This window comes from Erythrolamprus reginae, chromosome 5 (genome assembly GCF_031021105.1).
Source record: "Erythrolamprus reginae isolate rEryReg1 chromosome 5, rEryReg1.hap1, whole genome shotgun sequence".
Classification (NCBI taxonomy): Eukaryota; Metazoa; Chordata; class Lepidosauria; order Squamata; family Dipsadidae; genus Erythrolamprus; species Erythrolamprus reginae.
In genome coordinates, this window is record NC_091954.1 from 4,165,509 (window position 1) to 4,185,787 (window position 20,279).

At 43.6% G+C, this 20,279-nt stretch overlaps 1 protein-coding gene across 9 annotated transcripts in view; it reads right to left on the reverse strand.

Annotated features, from left to right (window-relative positions):
* Nucleotides 1-20,279, reverse strand: part of ZMIZ1 (zinc finger MIZ-type containing 1) — a 479,806-nt gene that overhangs the window by 50,048 nt on the left and 409,479 nt on the right. For 7 of the 9 annotated variants that reach the window (XM_070751999.1, XM_070752001.1, XM_070752004.1 and 4 more), the window contains 4 exons: nt 14,595-14,663; nt 4,938-5,052; nt 2,641-2,858; nt 1,455-1,653 (listed from right to left, as the gene is read on the reverse strand). In XM_070751999.1, the coding sequence (XP_070608100.1) occupies nt 1,455-1,653; nt 2,641-2,858; nt 4,938-5,052; nt 14,595-14,663 (601 nt within the window). The remainder of the gene's footprint in view (nt 1-1,454; nt 1,654-2,640; nt 2,859-4,937; nt 5,053-14,594; nt 14,664-20,279) is intronic. The other 2 variants (XM_070752003.1, XM_070752002.1) reach the window with 1 other exon arrangement.

The following is a 20,279-nucleotide window of genomic DNA, read 5'->3' on the forward strand; positions in this document are numbered from 1 at the left end:
GAGATAGTAGCTATAAATCAGGACAATGAAATCCAGTGTATTTAGAGAGATTTAAGATATTCATTAAAAAGCAGGGGTTACTTAGTAAGGTGCTAAATAAAAATAAAGTTGTTTAAAACCACAAATAGAACCTATTTTTAAGTGTGCTCTAGTTTATGGAGTTGCAATATAATAAAAATGTTTTTTTTTAAACTTAACAGCAGAGATAGACACTAATACTATTTCTAACTCATTCTAACAAATAAAAATAAGAATATTAATTAGAATGAAAAAGGGTAATATTACAAAATAAAAGAATGGATTCTTACATCATATCCTGCATTAGTCTAGTGACAAACATATATAGGAAGTCCTCAACTTACAACCATAACCGAGTCCCAAATTTTGGTCGCTAAGGGAGACATTTGTAAAGTGAATTTTGCCCCATTTGACGTCTGTTCTTGCCACAGTTGTTAAGTGAATCACTGCAGTCATTAAATTAGTAAATTAAATTAAATCTGACCAAAGGGATCAAAGCAATATAAACTGCAGTTTAATGTTTCCAAATGAAAAATGATGCACTTGGGGAAAAGGAATCCTCAATCTGAGTATTGTATTGGCAGTTCTGTGTTAGCAAAAACTTCAGAAGAGAAGGATTGAGGGGTAGTGATTTCTGACAGTCTCAAAATGGGTGAACAGTGCGGTCAGGCGGTAGGGAAAGCGAGTCGAATGCTTGGCTGCATAGCTAGAGGTATAACAAACAGGAAGAGGGTGATTGTGATCCCGCTATATAGAGCGCTGGTGAGACCACATTTGGAATAATACTGTGTTCAGTTCTGGAGACCTCACCTACAAAAAGATATTGATCAAATTGAACGGGTCCAAAGACGGGCTACAAGAATGGTGGAAGGTCTTAAGCATAAAACGTATCAGGAAAGACTTCATGAACTCAATCTGTATAGTCTGGAGGACAGAAGGAAAAGGGGGAACATGATCGAAACATTTAAATATGTTAAAGGGTTAAATAAAGTCCAGAAGGGAAGTGAGATATATGTTGTAGGATTGAACTGGTATGACTGTTTTTAAATATTGGATTTTTACATTGTAATTTTAAATTTAATTAGATTTCCCGTTGTACTGTATTGTTATATTATATGCTGTTAGCCGTCCCAAGTCCTCAGAGACGGGCGGCATACAAATCTAATATGCTAAAGGTGCACGGAATGCTGTTACCTTCCTACTGAAGTGGTACTTATTAGTCTACTTGCATTCAAATGCTTTTGGATTGCTAGATGGGGAAGAAGTGGAGCAGGACTTATGCATTGTGCAGAGCTTGGGTCTCGAACCTCACAAGCTCCGCGTCTTTAACCTGCTCAGGCCATCATGACCCCTTCTACGATCTCTACTCCTACCTAAGTCCCACGAAAATGAAAAATCCCAGCCCCACCGTGATGGACAAGAACTATCACGCTTACCGGTCCATATTGATTCATATCTTTGTTTTGGGTTTCCTGCAGTGCTGCGACGGTTGCGGTAGCTGTAGCTGTGGCGGTGGCGGCAGCGGCGGCGACAGCTGCTGCCGCAGCAGCAGCAGCTGGTTGAGTGAAATCAGCAGGAGGCCGGGTGTGCGGCGGCATGCCCATCCCCCCGGGGTTATTAGGACCTCCTGGATAGCTGAGGGAGAGAAATCAAATTGACAGACATCAGCGTTGGGAGTCACCAAAATGCCAACAGCATCCTTTAAAGCCCTACATTTAAAGCCCTACATGGCACTGGACCAGAGTACCTCCGGAACCGCCTGCTACCGCACGAATCCCAGCGACCGATAAGGTCCCACAGAGTTGGCCTTCTCCGGGTCCTGTCGACTAAATGTCGTTTGGCGGGCCCCAGGGGAAGAGCCTTCTCTGTGGCGGCCCCGGCCCTCTGGAACCAACTCCCCCCGGAGATTAGAACGGCCCTCACCCTTCCTGTCTTTCGTAAACTACTTAAGACTCACTTATACCGCCAGGCATGGGGGAGTTGAGACACTTTTCCCCCAGGCTATTTTTTATACTTTGTTTTATGTTTGGTATAAATGTTGCTGTTTGGTTTTTAAGTAATGATAGGGTTTTATATGTTTTTAATATTAGATTTGTTCCACTGTTATATTGTTTTTATTGCTGTTGTGAGCCGCCCCGAGTCTTCGGAGTGGGGCGGCATACAAATCTAATAAATAAATAAATAAAGTACTAGGCTGCACCAACAGAGGGATAGAATCAACATCACCTAAAGTGTCGGTGTTACTTTATAGTTCCTTGCTACGACCAGTGATCGGCTCCTATGGGTACGGTCACGTACGCAGAACCCGTAGAAAAATTTAGGTCACGTACTCAGAACCGGTAGAAAATGTTTGGTCAGGTATGCAGAACCGGTAGAAAAATTTTGATTTCCCCCCCTTTTCCCCCCCTTCTGGGCTCTAGGTAAGTTTTTCCTATCGCAGTAAATGAGGTTGAATGTGTATAATTTTAGAAAAGCTGCGCGCGCATGTGTGTGTATATACAGTGTGAAAACAGAAAAGAAAGCTCTGGATGAACCCAACTCAATTCTCATCACGTTCTCGACCCCTTTCTTTAAGCCCCTTTTAAACCAGGATGGAAGGGCCCACCTCTGTCCCAGCCTCACCTTCCCGCAAAGCCTCCACTGCCGGGGTAGTTGGGCCGTCCGTACATGCTTTGTTGGATGTATGACTGATTGGAGCTGGCCTTGGCCGAGAAGGGCGGCTGCTGTCCTGCAAACTGAGGGGAATTCATGCCAGGATTGCTGGCTGTCATCCCAGAAGCCATGGGGTTGCCTGCCGGGTTCATGGCAGTGTTGGCATTGGCCATGGGGTTGCCCAGCACCTGGTCGGAAGGGAACAGAATAGAATTAGAATTCTGTATTGGCCAAGTGTGATTGGACACACAAGGAATTTGTCTTTGGTGCAGATGCTCTCAGTGTACATACATTTGTCAAGAATCGCGAAGTACAAAACACTTAATGGTTGTCATAGGAGTCAAATAAGCAATGAAGAAACAATATTAATAAAAATCTTAAGGATACAAGCAACAATTTACAGTCATAAAATCATAAGTGGGAGGAGATGGGTGATAGGGATGATGAGAAAAAACTAAAAGTTAATAGTAGTGCAGACTTAGCAAATGTTTTGAGTGCTGAGGGAATTATTTGTTTAGCAGAGTGATGGCGTTCGGGAAAAAAACTGTTCTTGTGTCTAGTTGTCTGTAGCGACGTTTTGAGGATAGGAGTTGAAACAAGTTTATGTTTATGAAAGGTGACATCTTAAGACAGTGTTTTTCAATTATTTTCTCTTACATCCCCTCCGCCCCCCCAAGGAAGTAGTAAACATTTTGCATGCGCCCCTCTCCACCGGGGTGATTGTTTGCAATATTCGGCATGTTTTGCTGAAAAAACTCTAGCGGTTTATCAGCGTGATTGGGGTGTAGCGTATTTAAGTGATGCCTTAATTTATTGGGCTCCACTGCCAACATTTTTAGACACAGTCAACATAGCGGTCTTTCCTCGTCTCGCACCGTAGTCACAGTGAAGCCAAGCGCTACATACGCTTCGTCATATTTCCTCATCTTAGCTTTTGGGAGACTTACGTTTGTCTCATTATCTCCGTCTCTCTCCTCCTTTCTTTTCAGCCCTGTTCAATATTTTTCCATGGTGTCTCTTAAGGGTTTGTTATCTGAACTTCATATCTCCTGCTCTGTGCTGTGTGCTATTGTTTGGTGGGGAAAAACCCTACTCTCTGCAGCAAAAAAAGCATGTTCCCCGGGGGTTACACACTCTCCCCTGGCCTCACTCCGTGACGCCCCAGTGGGGATCAAGCCCACTATTTGAGAAGCACTGCCTTAAGGTAACGTCCATACAAGCAACAGTGGCGATTTTAAGAATTTGTCCATTCTTATTTTAGAAGAGAAAATCATGGAAGGGTGGATCACCAAAGTGATGGTTTTGGTGGAGATAAATGCCTTTGATTGGATTGTCCCAAAGATGCTTCTCAAAAGGCAACCAGACTTTCTTAGTTTTTCTTTTTTCTTGAAAACATTTGTCTTCTCGTCCAGGAAATTTATCACCAACTGAAGACCCTTCTAGGAAGAGAAGCAAGGAGAAATCCAAGAAAGTCCAATTGCCCTTTGGAAAAAAAAAGCACTTCTGGGACAACCAAGACCTGTATGATTAAGACTCTCCATGGACTCCTTGATTAACTGCTTTACAACTTGTTCAACTCTATTGGACCAACCCGAAGAGCCAACACAGTGAATACTACTACTACTACTACTACTACTACTACTACTACTACTACTACTTCTTCTTCTTCTTCTTCTTCTTCTTCTTCTTCTTTCTTCTTCTTTTTCTTCTTCTTCTTCCTTCTTCTTCTTCTTCTCCTTCTTCTTCTTCCTCCTCCTCCTCCTTCCTCCCCTTCCCCTTCTCCTCCTTCTCCCCCCCTTCTTCTTCAAAAACCATTTTGGGACAACTCTCCATGAGTATGATTAAGATTCTCTTCTTTAACTTCTTTACAAGTTGCTCAGCTCTATTGGACCAACCTGAAGAGCCAACACAGTGAATACTACTACTACTTCTTCTTCTTCTTCTTCTTCTTCTTCTTCTTCTTCTTCTTCTTCTTCTTCTTCTTCTTCTTCTTCTTCCTCCTCCTCCTCCTCCTCCTCCTTCCTCCCCTTCCCCTTCCCCTCCTTCTCCTCCTTCTCCCCCCCTTCTTCTTCAAAAACCATTTTGGGACAACTCTCCATGAGTATGATTAAGATTCTCTTCTTTAACTTCTTTACAAGTTGCTCAGCTCTATTGGACCAAGAGAGATACCATTGATGGTGACAACACTGCACTATAAACTGCCAAAGAGCCATTACGCCGAATGATTCTCACACTGAATTAGAGAAGATCCCCAGAAGGTTGCTTACCTGGCTCTGCGATGTGTTAGTCACACCCCATACTGTCGTGACCACCGATAGGGAACCTGGTGGCTGGTTACTGTTTTGTTGCCAAGGAACGGAGTCATAAGGAAATGATCCATCACTAGAGTGAAATTTGAAAGAGAGAAAGGGGGGAAAAGAGGGGAGGGGAAGAGACACACATGGTAGATAAAAGTCACACTTTATGCAAACTTTTGTATCAATGACTACCAGGGCTAGTGGGAGGAGACACCGTTTCGTTTCCGAACGAGTTTCTCCTCTAGCTAAGTTGGTGGGTCTGCAGGGGGTCCTTGATGCTCTTTGAGCTGGCTTGTTCTCTTGCAGGCATCTCACCACCCTGCTCGGTAACACTGTCAGTGCCAGTGTTAGTTATGAGGTTATGAAACATCTGGAAGAAAACAAGAGAGCACCAAGGAGCTTCTCACGTCAACCAATATCCTCCCTGATTGGCGAATCTTCCTGACATAGATAACCTTGATGGAGTTCATTGGACTGCAGAGAAAATGGACTATTTTAGGGAGCCGGGAAGAGAAGAAACACATAGAATTGAAGAGGGGGCACAAAATGTGTATGGCAATGAGGACAAAATAAATACAAATGGGGATGGAGCCAGGTGAGGTGCAAATGTTGGTTGTGCAAACGCCTTACTGTCAAATAAGTTCACTGGAGTGCCTTTCGTCCCCTGTCCAATTATCTTTCCTTTCTTTCACCTATCATATATATTCTCTTCCTTTCATATATCCTCTCCTCTAAGTTCACTTTCACCCTCTTTTATATTATCACATGTCTATTTTTCTTCCTATGCATTTGTATATTGGACAAAAGAATAAATAAAATAAATAAATAAAAAATAGCCGCTGGCAAAGCTTGATTTTTGGATGTGAATACCTGACCGAATACTGTGAATGAATACCTGGGGATTTTGGCTTGGCGTGGTCTACAGGCAGTCCTCAACTTATGGACACCACCGAGCCCAACATTCCTGTTGCTAAGCGAGGCAGCTGTTAAGTGAGAGGGCCCCCAATTGACGTCCTTTGCTTGCTGCAGTTGTTAGGGGGATTGTATGGTCATTGAGCAAATCCCATCTTTCCCCATTTGAGTTGTCAGTTGTCAGAGAAGTCAGCTGGGAACCCCACTGCCAGGTATTTATATTTATTTATTTTATTTACTAGATTTGTATGCCGCCCCTCTCCGAGGACTATACAAGCACTTGGATTTGGATGGGGTGTTTGCAACGGTCGTTAAGTGTGAATTTTATCAAGTCACTTTTTCCGGACGGCCATTGGAACTCTGAAATGTTGTTTGTCGAGGGATGCTGATGTTTCTTGCTGAAATCTCTGACTACCTGGGCTTTGCCGAAAGCTTTTGTGTCCCTTCAAGCCAACGTTTTCTACCCTGGTTCAAAAGAATCTTTCGATCGAACGGAAATTACGGAGCCATTTAAAATTGGGCTTTCCGTACCAATCCTGAACAAGCCAAAAATGCTATTTGTTGAACTGCATGAAAACTACTGGGGGGAATAGTAGCTAAGGCTCAGCTTTGGTTTACACCAGGGTTCTCAACCTGGGGGTCAGGACCCCTTTGGGGGTCGAACGACCGTTTCACAGGGGTTGCTTAAGACCATCGGAAAATGGTGTTAGGAACTAAAGCGTCTATTTTGGTGCCTTGGAACGTATTTTTACAATCCGACCAATCGGGTGTTTACAGTGGGGGTGTCCCTCTGACCTTCCTGCCAATCAGCTTAGAGCTCTGTTGGGAGAATTGGCGCTACACTTATGGTTGGGGGTCACCACAACATGAGGAACTGTATTAAGGGGTGGCGGCATTAGAAAGGTTGAGAATCACTGGTCTACAAAGTCCTCATTTTATCCTTGAAATAACAAGACTGAGGTCGGTTACAGGCTCACCCAACACTGAAAATTAGAATGAATGAGCTGGGAGGGACCTTGGAGGTCTTCTAGTCCAGCCCCCTAGTCAAGCAGGAGAACAGCAGAGGGGGGACATCATTTGCTAAGTGGAGCTTTGTACCGTTTTATGACCTTTCTAGCCTTGGATGCTAAGTGAATCCAAAGCTGGTTCTTCTATGACGTGTGGACTTCAACGCCCAGAATTCCTGAGCTAACATGATTGGTTCAGGAATTCAGGGGGTTGAAGTCCACAAGTCATAGAAGAGCCAACGTTGCCTGCCCCTGATCTATACTATTTCAGATAAGTGACTGTATTCTTGAAAACATTCAGTGATGGAGTGGCCTGAAGCTGTTCTACTGATCAATGTTCCCTCCTTGTTAGGAAGTTTCTCCTTAAGTCCAGGTTTCTCCTTGATGGGTTTTCATCCATTGCTTCTTGTCCTGCCTTCTGGTTCTTTGGAAAATAATTTGACCCCTGTTCTTTGTGGCAGCCCCTCAAATACTGGAATACTGCTATCATGTCACCCATAAGTCTTCTCCTAGCCCAAGGATAGGCAAAGTTGGCTCTTCTATGACTTGTGGACTTCAACTCCCAGAATTCCTGAGCTAGCATGATTGCCTCAGGAATTCTGGGAGTTGAAGTCCACATGTCATAGAAGAGCCAGCTTTGTCTACCGCTGGCCTAGACAGACCAAAATCCGGCAGCCGTTCTTCACATGTTTCGGTCTCCTTTGAACATCTTAGTTGCTCTTCAATGAACTTTTTCCAAAATCTCAACATCTTTTTGGTAGTAGGGTGACCAAAATTGGTTGCAGTATTCCAGCTGTGGTCTAACTAGGGTTTTATAGAGCGGTACTAGTGAGACGGGGATTGCTGCTCCCGTTGCTACCGCGTGCATAGTTCTGCATCTCTGGTGTGCACCAGTGCATGTACGAAAGAGACTTTGCTTCTGCGCCTTCTGGGAATGCGCCCGTGAGAGAGAGATTTCGGTGATTTTTTTTCCTGCTTCCGTGCACGCGCAGAAGCAAAAAACTGCCGAAATCTCATGCGCGTGCACACCTGCTCACAAGGTTTTGCTTCCTGGGCAGAAGAAAAATCTCACTTGGACACACGCGGGAGGTGCGCGCGCAGTTCCATTTTCGCTACCAGTACGATGGCGTCGGCCGTACCGGTAGGAACCCACTACTGTTACTAATACAGTGATACCTCATCTTACAAACGTCTCATCATACAAACTTTTCGAGATACAAACCCGGGGTTTAAGATTTTTTTACCTCATCTTACAAACTATTTTCACCTTACAAACCCACTGCCGCCGCTGGGATGCCCCGCCTCCAGACTCCCGTTGCCAGCGAAGCACCCATTTTTGCGTTGCTGGGATTCCCCTGAGGCTCCCCTCCATGGGAAACCCCACCTCCGGACTTCCGTTGCCAGCGAAGCACTTGTTTTTGTGATGCTGGGATTCCCCCGCTGGGATTCCCCTGCAGCATCGCAAAAACCCAGAAGTCCGGAGGTGGGGTTTCCTATGGAGGGGAACCTCAGGGGAATCCCAGCAGCGCAAAAATGGGCGCTTCGGCTGGCAAAAGGGGTGAATTTTGGCCTTGCACGCATTAATCGCTTTTCCATTGATTCGTATGGGAAACATTGTTTCGTCTTACAAACTTTTCACCTTAAGAACCTCGGCCCGGAACCAATTAAGTTTGTAAGACAAGGTATCACTGTACTTCACACGATCTGGATTCTATGCCTCTGTTTATACAACTCTGTGTTGGTTATGACCTATAAAGCCCTTCATGGCACCGGACCAGATTATCTCCGGGACCGCCTTCTGCTGCACGAATCCCAGCGACCAGTTAGGTCCCACAGAGTGGGTCTTCTCCGGGTCCCGTCGACTAAGCAATGCCGCTTGGTGGGACACAGGGGAAGAGCCTTCTCTGTGGCGGCCCCGGCCCTCTGGAACCAACTCCCCCCAGAGATTAGAATTGCCCCCACCCTCCTCGCCTTTCGTAACCTGCTTAAAACCCACCTCTGCCGCCAGGCATGGGGGAATTGAGATACACTTTCCCCCTAGGCCTTTACAATTTTATGCATGGTATGTCTGTTTGGTTTTTATTGTTTTTAGTATTGGATTATTATTATAGGCTGTCTTATTATTGCTGTTAGCCGCCCCGAGTCTCCGGAGAGGGGCAGCATACAAATCCAATAAATAAATAAATAAAATTAAATAAATAAACCCAGGATTGAATTAGCTTTGATTTTTCCTGCCTTAATGTAAAACTTTGCTTTCCTCCACATTGAAATTCATGCTTATGACCACTTGGCCTGTTGCTGAGGGGGACAACGTTTGCTAAGTGGAGCTTTGTACCATTTTATGACCTTTCTAGCCTTGGTTGCTGAGTAAATCGCTACAGCTGATAAGTTCATAACCCGGTTGTTAAGTGGATCTGGCTTCCCCATTGACTTTTCCTCCTCGGAACGTCCCAAAAGGGGATCATGTGACTCTCCGCCCCCATCTGGGATGCTACAATGGTCGTAAGTATGAACCAATTGCCAAGCATCTGGATTTTGATTGTGCCCCGATGGGGATGCTACAAAAACAGGTATAGAATCACATTTTTCAGTGCAGTGGTTGCTAAATGAATTGTTGTTTAAGTCCTAGTGCTACCTCAGGCATGAAAGCTGAGTGGGCAACATTATATCAGTCTCTTTCTCCCTCAGACCAACTTAGATCACAAAATTGGTTGTTGTGAGGAAAATAGGAAGGCGAAGAAACATTGTGGGTGTGTTTGTTGCCTTGGTTATTTGTAAAAACAAAACAAAATGTCATACAGGTAAATACATGAGATAAAACAATGCAAATAATAGGGTTGGAATGTTTGAAAAAGCCCGTATAAAAGTGAATGACTGTATTTATTAAAACCCTGAGGTAAAAAGTACTGTATGTATTTTCTGTCAGAGATCATTTATTCCTATAAATCAGGGGTCCCCAAACTTGGCCACTTTAAGGCTTGTGGATTTCAACTTTCAGAATTCTGGGTGTCGAGGTCCACAAGTTTTAAAAGTTGCCAAGTTTGAAGACCTCTGCTATAAATTATATTCACTGATCGGATTTATTACGACTCCCTTTTTCTAGAGGAGTTGAGGTTAACAGACTAAGGTAGAAATTGTGCATCTCCCTCAGTGATGGGTAGCAGCCAGTGGGGTCAGGTGCTCCGTCCCGGTAGGAAATTCCGGAACGCGTGCGCAGATGCGTGCCCCCATGCAAGATTTAGCTTCTGCGCATACGCAGCGAGTGAAATCTTATGTGAGAACGCTCGCGCTTGTGAGATTTTGGCAATTTTCTGTGGGTTTTTTGCTTCTGCGCAATGTCGGAAGGAAAAATATCGGCAAAAATTGCCAAAATCTCACTTGCGCACACGTCCTCTTGTGAGATTTGGCTTGCTGAGCATGCGCGGAAGCCAAATCTCGTGTCGGCGGGTGCGTGCGGCAAAAATTGCCAAAATCTCACTCGTGCACACGTCCTCATGTGAGATTTTGCTGTGCATGCGCAGAAGCTGAATCTTGTGCCAATGGGTGCATGTGTGCCCACTGGAAGTGCACGCACCCGCAACAGTCTCAGAAGGCGCACTGGTAGCACTGAAGATGAGCGGTCCATCAACATCTCCAAGGTCTCACCTATCCCAGGACTGAATACGGCAGAAATCGTGATGAATTCACCTTACAACCTCTAGCTATGATCTTTCCAATCCACTATCGTAATCTTCCTGCCCTTGGGCGATTTTCCTCATGCACGTACTTTGCCTGCTACAGGTAGTCCTCGACTTACGACCACAGTTGAGCCCAAAATTTCTGTTGCTAAGTGAGATGAGTTTTGTCTTATTTTTACGACTTCCCTTTTCACCGTTGCCAAGTGAATCACTGCAGCTGTTAAACTAGGAACACGGCCATTAAGTAAATCTGGTTTCCCCATTGAACTTGGCTTGTCGGAATGTCGCAAAATGGGATCACGTGATCCCGGGATACCATGACCCCATCATAAATATGAGTCAGTTGCCAAGTGTGTGAATTTTGATCAAGTGACTTTGGGGAGGCCCCAATGTTCGTGACTGGGGTGTGGAAAAATGGTCACGAGTCATTTTTCAACGCTGTTGTAACTTCAAATGGTTACTGACCCAACCGTTGTAAGTCAAGGACTATCCACACTTGCCTAATTCATGCCCACAATAACGTGCGTCGAAAGGGATTACTCTCTCTTCTGTCATCTTTCCTCTGTGTTTAATCTGTAGGAGTGACAAACACACCTATCACTTCTTCTAAAATGACAGCAAGTGATTGACATACAACTGCAAAATTTTGAGAACGCCAATATTTATAGACTTTTAAATAGCATCTCAGGTTGGACGTAAATATAGCACTTAAAAAAAGAAGAAGAAAGGTTGGAGCTCCAGCTTCTTTTTGGCTGAATTATTTACTAGATGTTGTTGCTATGACCACTGATGCTGGAGAATTAAAAGTGACCCCTTTCACTAGCACATTGGGTGTAAAGGAAATTTTTGTGCTCATATTCAAAAGACCTGCAAGGACTGGAATTGTTGTGTTCACGAGGATTAAACAGCTTCCATTCTTTGCTAAGTGTGTGAATCCAAATGACCAACATTGGAGAAGGTCAACAATTCTTACTGGGTGAAAATGAACGATGTAAAGGAACAGAAAAAGGAAGAACTCATGTAGGGGGAAAAACGAAATGGGTCGGAAATATCTTCTTAACGGTGATTCATTGTTAAGAATATTTGTGTTGGGGCTAACCCTTTAGCATGGGTGTATTCCATGCTTAAAGAGTAATGGATGCCGTAGGTGTAAAGGAAAAAAAAACCCTTCGTTAGAAAATATAAAGACTTCCTCGAAAATAATTCATAGCAAGTTTAGATGCCCGGGGCCAGGGGAAGGTCTGCTAAATATGATTTCAGATGTTGGCTAGATAGCTAAAATAAACTAACATGCTCCTGCACCAAAATAAATAGCACTCTTAATGGACTTGGTTATTGAAAGATTTTTTAAAAAGGAGAATGGGAAGGAGAGAGGAAATACCAGAAAGTGAAGCCCTCTCCCAGGCCGTCTGTACATAAGAAATTATTCATTTCAAATATGAGAGGTAGAATTAGATCTTAGAACAATGTAAATTTTCATTGTTAAGTATTGACATGTGGAAATATGAACGCCGTACACTTTCATCTGCCGTTCAAATCTCATTTCTCTATGATCTTTTCAGAACCTGATGGGTTTTGATAAAAAAAAAATAAGGGGGAGGAAAAAAAACTTCGGTCAAAAGGCAACTAATTTTCTACCACCGGAACATTTGACCTTGTCTGAAATTGAAGAAAACAAAGTAATTTTTTAAAAAAAAAATCCTAACAGTGCCCTCGGCCTGCCAAAGTTTAAAAATGCATGTGCTAGATCAGTGTTTCCCAACCTTGGCAACTTGAAGATATTTGGACTTCAACTCCCAGAATTCCCCAGCCAGCATTTGCTGGCTGGGGAATTCTGGGAGTTGAAGTCCAAATATCTTCAAGTTACCAAGGTTGGGAAACACTTTGCTAGATGATGATAGTTTGCTCTCAGATTCAAAAGAGACAGTTTGGCTATTATACTTTCCTAAAACGTGTTAGGAAACTCCAGAATGTAGACACCTAAAGCTGGACTGACTTCACTCTCAAAATTGTGTTTTCATTTTCATTTTGTGGGGTTGTCCACAATATTTTCCCACCATAAATGATGAGAAGAAGTAAATGAACGATTTGCCAAACGTCCCCAATCTAAACCTCCGGTCCCAGATTGGATCCTGCAAGCATCTAATAAATTTTATCTCCATTGCATTAAAAAATTAATAATTAAGACAAGCCTCTTCCAGGAAGTGTCAGCAGGGTCTGAATCAAACCATGATGATGTAATAATGAGGACGCAAGCACAATAATGAACTCAGTCAATGACAACATAGTTGCATCATAATGGTCTAACACCTGTATGAGGTTGTAGGGTTGTCGTGATGATAATATCACACCTGGGTCCTCAACTACAGTCCTTGTCGTCCCCAATGGATGCCTTGGACTTCTATGAGGGTCGCCCAGAAAGCAATGCACCACATTTTTTTTCTCAGCCTACAGTAACGGTCCGAATGCAAAATTTTAGGTATACAGTGGTACCTCATCTTACGAACGCCTCTTCTAACGAACTTTTCGAGATACGAACCCGGTGTTTAAGATTTTTTTGCCTCTTCTTCTGAACTATTTTCACCTTACGAACCCAAGCCGCTGCTGCTGGGATGAAGGGGTTTCTTTTTTCCCCTTTTTTGAAGAAAGAAAAGGGAGGGACGGCTTGGAGGAGGAAAGATTTTGCAGAGAACAACGTGCTTGCAGAGGCACTGAAAGGGTGTCTTTTGAAGAAAGAAAAGGGAGGGGCGGCTTGGAGGGGGAAAGAGTTTGCATTTAAAAAAGTAGGAGAACAAGGTGCTTGCAAAGGAACTGAAAGGGTGTCTTTTTAAGAAAGAAAAGGGAGGGGCAGCTTGGAGGAGTAAAGATTTTGCATGCTTGCAAAGGCACTGAAACGGTGTCTTTTGAAGAAAGAAAAGGGAGGGGCGCCCCCCTTGCCTTTCTTCCTTCCCACTCACCCTTTAGCCTAGCCTTGCTTCTTCCACCCGCCCCCTTTAGCTGCTCCTCCCTGCCCTCTGTTCGCCTCCCTTCTAAAGTTTGGGATTTTCCTGAAGGATTTGCACGCATTATTTGCTTTTACATTGATTCCTATGGGAAACATTGTTTCGTCTTATGAACTTTTCACCTTACGAACCTCCTCCTGGAACCAATTAAGTTCGTATCATGAGGTACCACTGTACATTAGTTGAATTGTCAGGCGTGCATGTGTAAATTTTGTGTTTCTTCAGACGGATAGCGTAGCTGCAGCAATATTTCGAAATGGCATCTGTAAGTGATGTACGTTACAAGTAGCGTGTCACCATTGAATTTCTCACTGCGGAGAAAGAAACTGTTGGGAACATTCACAAACGTTTGTGTACAGTTTATGGAGAATCTGCAGTCGACAGAAGTACGGTTAGTTGCAGAAGACATTTTGAGGATGATGAAGAGGCGATTCACACAGTGCAGAAATGGCTTCGTGACCAGAACAAGGAGTGGTACCGACAGGGCATACATGCCCTTGTGTCTTGCTGGAGGAAAGCCATAGAATGGGAGGGAGATTATGTGGAAAAATAGGGAGTGTAGAAGAAACATTGTTCTTTCTTGTGTGTAAGTTTCATTGCGATCAATAAATAATTGTTGAAGAAAAAAGTGTGGTGCATTACTTTCTGGGCAACCCTCATATAAATCCTTATAATCTTTCTCTCTCTATTTTTGGTGCTTCAGATATTAGAAAAAACTCGATCAGTGTTAAATATGATGCTCCTTGGTTTGGAGATCGGGTATGTGGTTGCTATTCTGTCTCTGGCAGAAAACCAACAATCTGATTTAGCTACTTTGGAACATGAGAAAAGCAATTTCTAGGGCTAAAGAACATGTGTATTCCTGATTGGCTCGATACCAAGGAAAGATCTCGGGAAACCCTGGCTAGAGGAAAGGGACCCCCCTCTCCATACGAACTCTCCCTTTCTGCGGCTACTCCACGAAAAAGACATGAAGAGTCTTTCACAGCCTGTTTTTCAGAGCCTGGCTCTTTAGCTGTAGAGACTCACGCTTTCAGCTCTGGAGGTCCCCGTTTCAATCTCTGGGGTCTGTCAAGGTGGCAGCCGTCACATATGCACCTAAGAATCAGAAGGGAAAGTGTAGATCCAGAATAAAAAATCGAAATCCCTAACAATGTACATTGTTTTGCATTATGGTCCCTGGCTCTGAGACCATATCCCGAAGCTAAGCTTCTCCGGGCAATGGGCTTCCCACACATAGACATACATATACCAAGTGGCCTGTCCTGTCATAGTGTCCGGTTCGCCTGACTGATTGATGTCCCTCTTATGTCGTAGACGTCTTGTTATTAGGAACACCTCCAATATGAAATTCATCCCATCATCTCATCATCACAAAGCTAAACACGCACATGTTTACCACCTAGCTTGTACCACCTAACAGATCCTCTGGGTCATTTAGAATTCTACAATTGGTTAAGAGAGATGGGTCTACGACAGGGATGGCGGACCTTTTGTCCCTCGGGTGCCGAGAGAGTGTGCGTGCATGCTATTGCACACGCACGAGCGCCCACACCCATAATTCAATGCCTGGAGAGGGCGGAAATAGCCTCCCCCACCCCCAGGGGCCCTCCAGAGATCGGATAATGGCCTGTTTCCCAACTTCTGATAGGCCCAGCATGCTCGTGTTTCACCCTCTCCAGGATCCAAAGGCTTCCTTGGAGCTGGGCAAGATTAAAAACGCCCTGCCCCATCCTCCTGGAAGCTCTCTGGAAGCCAAAAATGCCCCCCCCCCCTGAGCCTCTGTTTGAGCCAAAAATCAGCTGGCCGGCACACACATGCACGTTGGAGCAGAGCTAGGGCAACAGCTCACGTGCCAGCATATATGGCTCTGTGTGCCAGCTATGGCACCCATGACATAGGTTCACCATCACTGGTCTATAACAACTCGTGGCGGCCAACTTGCGGCAGCCAACTCATCATGGTGGCCAACTCCCAGTGCCTAACTCATGGTAGCCAAGTTGCCGTGGGACAGATCACTGCAAGGCGAGAGTTACCCTACGTCGAAGAAATGGTGGAATAGAATAGAATCATTAAAGAAACGATGCAAACAGAGGGTGAAAAATGAAATGTAAATGGCAATAAAATAAAATAATTTTTAAAATAAAGAATTACGTTAAACCATCCCCCGGCGAGTTGGCCGTGGTGAATTGCCTGCAGTGACTTGGCTGTGGCAAGTTGGCCACAGCGAGTTGTCTCATTCTGAAAGGAGACCTATTTGATCCATGGAGTCTATGGCTGCTGTTAAACATGTTGGGATTCCCATTCTCAAAGATGGGGATTGTCTCTGTCCCCAAGCCAACCCTTGCCAGCAACCATCACCGATGTGGACAACCAACATGGTCACCCAATTTTTTAATATACTTCCCTCTCCCCTTGGCTATATTTTTAAGGCACTCAATCACAACAAGTATAATAAGAATCTGGGTGGTTTTCTGAAATTGCTTATATATTCGAACCCCAAAGACATGAAGCACCAGTCTGAAATAAAGATTACGTTGACGAAATGTCGGCTACATGCAGGAAAGCATCAAACTGGACTGAGTCAGGAAAGCATTAAAACTGGACCGAGTCAGGAAAGCATTAAAACTGGACTGAGTCAGGAAAGCATCAAACTGGACTGAGTCAGGAAAGCATTAAAACTGGACTGAGTCAGGAAAGCATCAAACTGGACTGAGTCAGGAAAGCATTAAGACTGGACTGAGTCAGGAAAGCATTAAAACTGGACCGAGTCAGGAAAGCATCAAACTGGACTGAGTCAGGAAAGCATTAAAACTGGACTGAGTCAGGAAAGCAATAAAACTGGACTGAGTCAGGAAAGCATTAAAACTGGACTGAGTCAGGAAAGCATCAAACTGGACTGAATCAGGAAAGCATTAAAACTGGCCTGAGTCAGGAAAACATTAAAACTGGACTGAGTCAGAAAAGCATCAAACTGGACTGAATCAGGAAAGCATTAAAACTGGACTGAGTCAGGAAAGCATTAAAACTGGACTGAGTCAGGAAAGCATTAAAACTGGACTGAGTCAGGAAAGCATTAAAACTGGACTGAGTCAGGAAAGTATTAAAACTGGACTGAGTCAGGAAAGCATTAAAACTGGACTGAGTCAGGAAAGCATCAAACTGGACTGAGTCTGTTTAAAATAACATTACTCTCACAATGATCAGATCTGTCTTGGCAATAAATAAAAGAGGGAGCTGAAGCACCTAATTCAAGATGAGGCAATTGAAGAGCTTATTGATAAACAGTGAGCAAACCCCACTGCCTTCTAGCACTGAGGAGGAGACTGAGTTGGGTAATGAAACATCTGCAAGAAGAGTACCAATCCCAGACAGCGGAAATAACCCTACAGTTCAACCCTGAGCTAAAGACAGGCCGTTCTATTGGAGCCATGTATTTACTGAGCCAATCGTGGTACAACTCCTAAAAGTCCATTGGATTTATTGCACCAGGAGTGGGCTGCTACCTGAGGGGGGGAACGCAGTGGGGCAGCAAAAATGGAACTGATTAAAATGATTAAAGCGTTTATGGGTAAAAACATATTATTTAATTATTTCCTATTTTAAAAGTATTAAAGGATCATACTAAGGTGATAGAGAAGGAAGGACAATAAAAAAACCTATTAAATATTCAATAAATAATACATATAACTTACTACCCCCACTGCGTCCCCCCCCTTCCCCTTGGGGGCAGCAGCCCATTACACTCCTTCGAGATTGGGTGGCATAGAAGTCGAAACAAACAAACAAACAAATTAATTAATTAATTAATTACTGGGTGGAAATTTTGAGGAAGCTGATTTCGATCTCAATCTCAATCTTGGAGGTTGGAGGCCATAGAATAGATGTGTTTCTGTAGACGTTGACATTGGCAGCTTCTTCATCTTTGCTGCTTGTTACATTGGGAGCTCTGATCATGCGAAGGAGTTACTAAGAGGCTTCACCCTCCACAGATGCCTTGTGCTTGCTACTCTTCCCAGGGGAGAACACTGGTGCTGAAATGGCTGATCCACGTTTTCCTCCAAAGTCACCTTGGATGTCAGCATTATTTGACTAGCAAGGAAAGAAGGCAGAGTGCAGCCTCTCCTATTTTGGAGAGCATCATCAGATGACTGCAGTAACAGAGGTCAGTTTTCCAGCTGCAAGAAGGAAAATGACTGATCTGATCTCCTTGCAGTCCAAGGGACTCTCAAGTGTCTTCTACAACATCACAACCCCAACAACATTAATTCTTCAGCACTCCTTAGGGTCCAACTCTCACAGCCGAACGTTATTCATGGCACTGGACCAGAATATCTTTGAGACAGCCTTCTACCGCATGAATCCCAATGGCTGGTTAGATCCCACAGAGTTGGCCTTCTCCAGGTCCCGTCGACTAAACAATGTCGGCTGGCGGGACCCAGGAGAAGAGCCTTCTCTGTGGCGGCCCCGATCCTCTGGAACCAGCTCCCCCCGGAGATTAGGATTGCCCCCACCCTTGCCTTTCGTAAGCACCTTAAAAACCACCTCTGCCATCAGGCATGGGGGGACTGAGATATCTCCCCTTGCCTATGTAGTTTTATGTGTGGTATGTTTGTGTGTGCTTTTTAAATAATGGGCTTTTAGCCTTATAATATTAGATATGTTATTTTAGCCTTATAATATTAGATATGTTACTGTTTATTGTTTTATTACTGCTGTGAGCCGCCCCGAGTCTGCGTAGAGGGGCAGCATACAAATCTAATTAATAATAATAATAATAATAATAATAATAATAATAATAATAATAATAATAATATTTGGGCCTGAAACAAGCAACGGGAACAAACGTAGAATAAACAATTTTGCTTTGCAAATAAATGCTGTTCACAATATTATTCCTGTTGAACAGAACTAGAGTAATTAAGATGCCTAATTATGCCTTGAGGACAGGAAGCATGTTTGGAGTTCAAAGGTCTGATGAAATCTGAAATTGCACTAATAAACTCAACAGTACTCACGGTCAGCACAGGGGACAAAGAACAACAGGATGAAATCATAGCAGACCGAGGGGAGAATTCATGTTGCAGCCCTGATCCAGAGATTCGAAAATGGTTTTCCCATATGAGAATTATAATTATAATGCTAATAAAAACAAAAGCCTCTCTCACCTCGCTTGTCTACACTGCTACTTCAATAGATGTAAGAGCAAATTGGTGATTAAAAGGTTTAGACCAGACAACTGACACCAATAACGCTATGGTGCTTATCCAGTTTTATATCATGTTAGTTAGTGGATTTTGTGCTTATAAAATGCCATTATTATTATTACTGTTATTATAATCTATCATCATCATCATCAAAAGTGCAGAGAAGAGCGGCAAAGATGAGTAGGGGACTAGGGGCTAAAACATATGAAGAATGGTTGCAAGAACTGGACATGGCTAGTTTAATGAAAAGAAGGACCAGAGAGAAAGCAGTCTTCCAGTATCTCAGGGGTTGCCACAAAGAAGAAGGAGTCCACCTATTCTCCAAAGCACCTGAGGGTAGAACAAGAAGCAATGGGTGGAAACTAAACAAGGAGAAAAGTGATTTAGAACTAAGGAGAAATTTCCTGAAAGAACAATTAACCAGTGGAACATCTTGCCTCCAGAAGTTGTGAATGCTCCAACACTGTACGTTTTTAAGAAGATGTTAGATAACCATCTGTCTGAAGTACTGTAGGGTTTTCTGCCTAGGCACGGGTTAGACTAGAAGACCTCCAAGGTCCCTTCCAACTCTGTTGTTCTTTTATTCAAAAAACATGAAACTCAGTCAACTTTCTAAAACGCATCACAAATACCACTTGACTGATGCTAATAGCTGTTATGGGTTTCTGCCAGCCTCCGAGGTATCAATCAAGTATCTTCTTAAAATACACTGCTCAAAAAAAAATAAAGGGAACACTTAAAAACAGAATATAATTTCAAGTAAATCAAACTTCTATGAAATCAAATTGCCCACTTAGGAAGCAACACTGATTGACAGTCAATTTCACATGCTGTTGCGCAAATGAATAGTTGTGCATATGAAATATTCAATGGGAATATTTCATTCATTCAAGATCTAGGATGTGTTATTTGAATGTTCCCTTCGTGTTTCTGAGCAGTATTATATAATTATTTTTATTATTATTATTTATTGGATTTGTATGCCGCCCCTCAGACTCGGGTCGGCTAACAACAATGATAAAAAACAACATGTAACAATCCAATTTAATAAAACAACTAAAAACCTTTATTATAAAAAACCAAACATACACACAAACATACCATACATAACTTGTCATGGCCTAGGGGAAGGAATATCCTAACTCCCCCATGCCTGGCGACAAAGGTGGGTCTTGAGTAATTTGCGAAAGACAAGGAGGGTGGGGGCCGTTCTAATCTCTGGGGGGAGCTGATTCCAGAGGGCCGGGGCCGCCACAGAGAAGGCTCTTCCCCTGGGGCCCACCAAACGACATTGTTTGGTCGACGGGACCCGGAGAAGGCCAACTCTGTGGGACCTTATCAGCCGCTGGGATTCGTGCGGTAGAAGGCGGTTCCAGAGGTATAATGTTCCGAGTAGCACGTTTTTTTGCGATTCTGCTTGTGTTTTGTGAAATTCTTGGACATGGTATGTCCAAGAATGTGTTTTGATGTGTTTTGTGAAATTCTTGGACATGGTAGGTACCAAGTG